Below are 4,980 nucleotides of genomic sequence, written 5' to 3'. Positions count from 1 at the left end.
TTTAAAATAATATAAAATGGAATGTATACAATTATTTTTCGGACTGTATAGTGTATAGAAAGAATATATTAACCCTTTTTTTAATTTTTTGAACAAACTGCATTTATTTAAACAATTGTATTTTCCCAAAAATATTTTTAAAATCGTATTTTACGACTTAAACATAATATTGAATGGCTTTGATGAGTAGTAAATTCTTCTAAAAGCTTTATGTCATTGTTTATACAATAAACTATTGTTTTTTTCAAATTTACTTCAAACTGAGTATGGATTGTTTACGAATACAAATTGTTTTAACAATTAAAAAATTATTAATATGAACTCTACAGTCAGAAAAGTAATGATATGTATTCTATTTTATATATTTTTTAAAGTTTTTGAAAAAACTGCTTTAGCAAATAAAAATTGTTTAAGCAAATAGAAATTTGTTAAATTTCAGAAGAAATGTAATGAAAATTATGTAATTATTTAACAAAAAGTAGAATAGCATACTAATTTCAAAAAGAAGAGGGCAAATCTGGCTCAATTTTAAGAAATTTAAAAAATAAACAATTATTGTTTAAATAATTATATAATTAGGGGTGGGTGGGTGTCTGCCGAAGTATCATTCTCCATGTTAAGACCAATGGAGAAAGTAACACGCAGGGGGTGGGGGGCAGAAGTCCCTGAAAAATATATCACATATTTTGTGAATGGCCCCCAAACAATGACTAAATATTACATTTCATTCATAAAATACGATTCTTATTTTATTCATTCAGCAAAAATAAGTGTTTAAATCAGTTACGTTTACTTAAAAAATTAAAAGTTGTATAAAGTCATGGGAGATGTTCAAATTGTTCATTAGTAATTAGTCATTTGAAAAAGACGACATACATTAATGAAAATTAACAATAATACCTAAAAATATAGTTATAAAAATGTAGTTATATTCTAAAAGTTATCTGGAGAGCTTTCTGAAGTTCAATTTTTGAAATAGGTGCAGACCTGCATATACTTCAAATTAATGACAAATAAATTGATTGATTCTTTCACCTGACCCCAAAAAAGTAATAGTATATACGTCACTGACGTTTGTAATTTTCTTTCGTGTTGCCAAAAACAAATTAAGGCATACCATAGAAATATAAAAATACACAGAAATACAAATCAAAGAAAATTTTTGTTTTGAAAGTTGTCAACAATGTTTAATTAAGTGGGGAAGAGATGGCACTTGAGTTAGTTCAGTACAAGACTGCAAGTTCAGTCCAGTTCAGTCGTAAAACCGAATGTAAACAGAAGACGTCGAAGATGACTTCAGACAAAGAAGAGGAATCTTTTTCCTCAATTGAGGTGTGTTAAAACTTATTATATATCAATTAAATTTAAAAAGTATTTATTATTATTTATTTATTAAAATTACTACTATAAAATATTATCTTAAAATTTTATTTATTTACAGGAAATTAAAAAGGTTCTTGAGCATTATGAAAAAAGTGGAAATGATTGTTTCGGTTACAATCTTTTGCACATTGCGCGTCAATTAATTAGCGAAGAATTTATTAACAACGGCGATCCTTTAACCAGAATCCAAACAGCTATCTATATTTGTAAAATTATTGCAAAGGCCAATTCTCGTTCACCCTACACAGATTCTCAAGTAAGTATTTAAAAACACTTATTTGGTATTTAATCAAATTGATTAAACGAAATTCTCGGCTGTTTTCAGTTTGTTCTTTTGAATTTTGTAGAATTTTGTAAATAGCAATTTCCAAATGAAAAATTTTAATTCCAAATATTAATTTCAAAAACGGAAAATTTAAATCGTAAATAAATCCTTTGAATAATAAAGGTTACAATTCTGTTCTTAACTTTTTGACTTTTTGAAAAATTAAATTTTTGACAAAAACTTAGAATAACTTAATTTATGAAGAGCATATATTGTCGTTACCAGCAACATCAAGAAATTACCGGTACCGACAAAAAGATTTTTCGAAATTAATATGGGTTTTAAAATGGGAAAAGGAAGTACTTGTTTTAAACATTTTGCGAATTTAAATATAGTCACTAGGGTGGTCCAAAAGTCATGGCAACATTTTTTGCATGCTAGAGGGCAACGAGCCCCCCTCCCCCCAATTTTATTCCAAATCCGAAAAAAGAAATTCCGTACTTTTTTATTTTTTTATTTTTCGATTTTAACAGGTGCCGGCTTTAACTTGAAGTTTCCCATGTAAAATGCATGGGAAAAAATCACTTTTTTGAGTTTTTGCAATAATTTTTTCGGGTTTGAAAAAATGTGACGGGAAATTATGGGGGCCTGTAGAGAATTATCCGACGAAGAATTTCATTTATCAGACATATGGGTTTGACACCCCTAACACACCCCACGAGTACCTGAATTCGACTTTTTGAACACTGCATTCTCGTATTTTTACATTCTCATTCATGAGAGTGTAATGTAATCGTCCAAATTTTCGAGCTCTGGTTTTTAACGGATCTTTACGTTTCCGCACTCACAGAATCCAAAAATCATACAATTTTATCGGTGTCTGTCTGCCTGGCTGTCTGTATGTCTGTATGTCCGTATGTCTGTATGTATGGTTACCTGAATGTTGTAGCCACGCTAACTTTTGAAGGATTTGTCCAATCAAGTCAGCCTTTGATACACTTCTTATAGTTCTCAAAATGAAGGCAAAGTTCGTTAAGCAGATATTTCCAACCAAAATTAAAAAATTTAGAACATTTTTCAAATTTGAAAAAAAATTTTTCCAGATTTGAAATTTTTTGTCAAATTTTCTTATAGATGGGTAGAAGACTTGCAAATTATCCAAATAAAATTTTCTATTTTTATGAAAATTAAAAAAGTTATATACTTTTGAAAATTTTGAAAATGTTCAAGGAAATAAAAAATATATTTTTTTCTAAAAGATTCAAAAATTTCATTTCAATTCATCACTAGATATCAAATATATTTAGAAACTATGTCAGTTACATTTTTCGATCAGACAAAAATTTAAAAAACTTGAGTTTTTTCAAAATTTTTTATGAGTTTTAGAAATTTTTGTCAAATTTTCTGATGCGCGTCAAAAAGAATGGCAAATTATCCTTATTACATTTTTTAATTTGATAAAACATCAAAAATTTATATGCTTTTCAACATTTTGAAAATATTCTAAAAAAGGAAAAACAAATTTTTCAATAAGTTCAAAAATATCAATTCAAATTTCTACTAGATGTAAAATATTTGTTTTTCTAAACTATTATCATGAAATTTTGTAATTAGACAAAAGTTCCAAAAGTTGAATCATATTCAACAATATGCACTTTTGATTTTTTAAGAGATCCATAAGTTTAAAACGTTATTTTTAGTAGATTTTAACCAAATTTTCAAATTATTTTGATGAAGTGTTTCAAGTGGACAAGTTATTTTTAGTAGTTCAAGTTATTTTTAGTAGATTTTAACAAAATTTACAAATTATTTTGATGAAGTGTTTCAAGTGGACACGAATTATCGAGCGCGAAGCGCGAGTTTCGTAATGAGAATGTAATCGTCAAAGCCGTAGGTACTTTGAGAACCTTCTTTAAAATCAAATCGAAAAAAATGCAGTTACAATTTATGGTTATAATTCCTCAGAAGTTTAAATCACAGTTTTTGATTTTAGTTATAGTACTTACAATATTTGAAAAATTTTTCTTAAAGTTACGCATCAAACGTACGAAAACGAGCGGATATATTTATTATCATTGGCTAATTAATTTTCAATTATTTAAACAAATGGAATTTGTTTAAATTATGTTTTTCTTGAAAATTTATTTTTCCCTTTAAAAATTATTACTATCAGTCTAGTAGAATATTTATTATCATTTGTTAATTAATGTTTTGTTATTTAAACAAATGGGATTTGCTTAAACCATTTTGTCGAAATTTCGTTTTTTTCTTAAAAATCATTACTATTGGTCTAGTGGAACATTTATTAACATTAGTTTATTAATTTTAAATTGTTTAAACAAATGAAATTTTTGTAAATAATGATTTATTAACAAATATTAATATTTCTTCAGTGGAATATTTATTAACATTGTTTGATTAATTTTTTTTTAATTTTGTAATAAAAATTATTACTCGAATATTACTGATAAATTAATTATTATTAAATTTTATTTCCTTCAAAATTCGGCAATTTTGTCAACATTAATCCTTTTCGTTTAAAAATTCTTTTTTTTCAGTGGAAAATCAATTCTTTTGATTGAGAGTCTTATCGAAAATATCTGTTTTTGGCTTTGTTTCAGATTTAAATATTTCCTGAAAACTTGTCTTTTTTTTTGGTTTTTCATTTACTTTTTTCTGGATTTACATTTTATATTTCTTCAATTTTGCACATTTGGAATCGAAATTTCTTGACTTTCAATATATATATATATATATATATATATATATATATGGTGTGTGTGTGTGTACTTATGTGCATGCATATATATGTATATGTATATATTTTAACGACTGTCGGAAATGACGTAGTTGTCAACCGATCCTTAAATTCTCTTGTGTTCTCTGCAACAGTTTCGTGGTGTCTCTTGAAGAGGCCTGTCGTACGTATACTCGGTTGAGGAAAAAGCCAAATAAAAAATTTTAAATTTTGTATAAATGCACTCGGCTCCAGCTAGAATGAAAGTAGGAATCAGAAGACTATTTATCATAGCATGCTACGCGCCGGTTGATAGTGATCTCAGAGAAGTAAAAGACGCCTTCTGGGGCACTTTAAATGACACAATAAACATTTACGAAGGTAGATAGAAGTAAACTTTAGGAAGTCCTTAAAGAGTATGGAGTCTATGGATGAATCCTACAAGCTATAAAAACAATATATACAGGTAGCAAAGCGAGTGGAAGAGCGAATTGGAAACTGAGTGACTGTTTCGATATTATTCAAGGAGTTAGACAAGGATGCGTTATATCTTCATGGTTATTTATATTATTTATGGACAAGTGTTTAAGAATGG

The 4,980-nt window shown here is 27.2% G+C and overlaps 1 protein-coding gene across 2 annotated transcripts in view; it reads left to right on the top strand.

Moving 5' to 3' along the window:
* Nucleotides 1-1,231: 1,231 nt before the first annotated feature.
* Nucleotides 1,232-4,980, top strand: part of LOC117175385 (sister chromatid cohesion protein PDS5 homolog A-A-like) — a 30,113-nt gene continuing 26,364 nt past the window's right edge. For both annotated transcript variants that reach the window (XM_033365103.1, XM_033365097.1), the window contains exons 1-2: nt 1,232-1,332; nt 1,442-1,639. In XM_033365103.1, coding sequence (XP_033220994.1) covers nt 1,291-1,332; nt 1,442-1,639 — 240 coding nt within the window. In that variant the 5' untranslated portion in view covers nt 1,232-1,290. The remainder of the gene's footprint in view (nt 1,333-1,441; nt 1,640-4,980) is intronic.

This window comes from Belonocnema kinseyi, chromosome 1 (assembly GCF_010883055.1).
Source record: "Belonocnema kinseyi isolate 2016_QV_RU_SX_M_011 chromosome 1, B_treatae_v1, whole genome shotgun sequence".
In the NCBI taxonomy this organism is placed as follows: domain Eukaryota; kingdom Metazoa; phylum Arthropoda; class Insecta; order Hymenoptera; family Cynipidae; genus Belonocnema; species Belonocnema kinseyi.
This window is presented reverse-complemented; position numbering and strand designations above follow the sequence as displayed.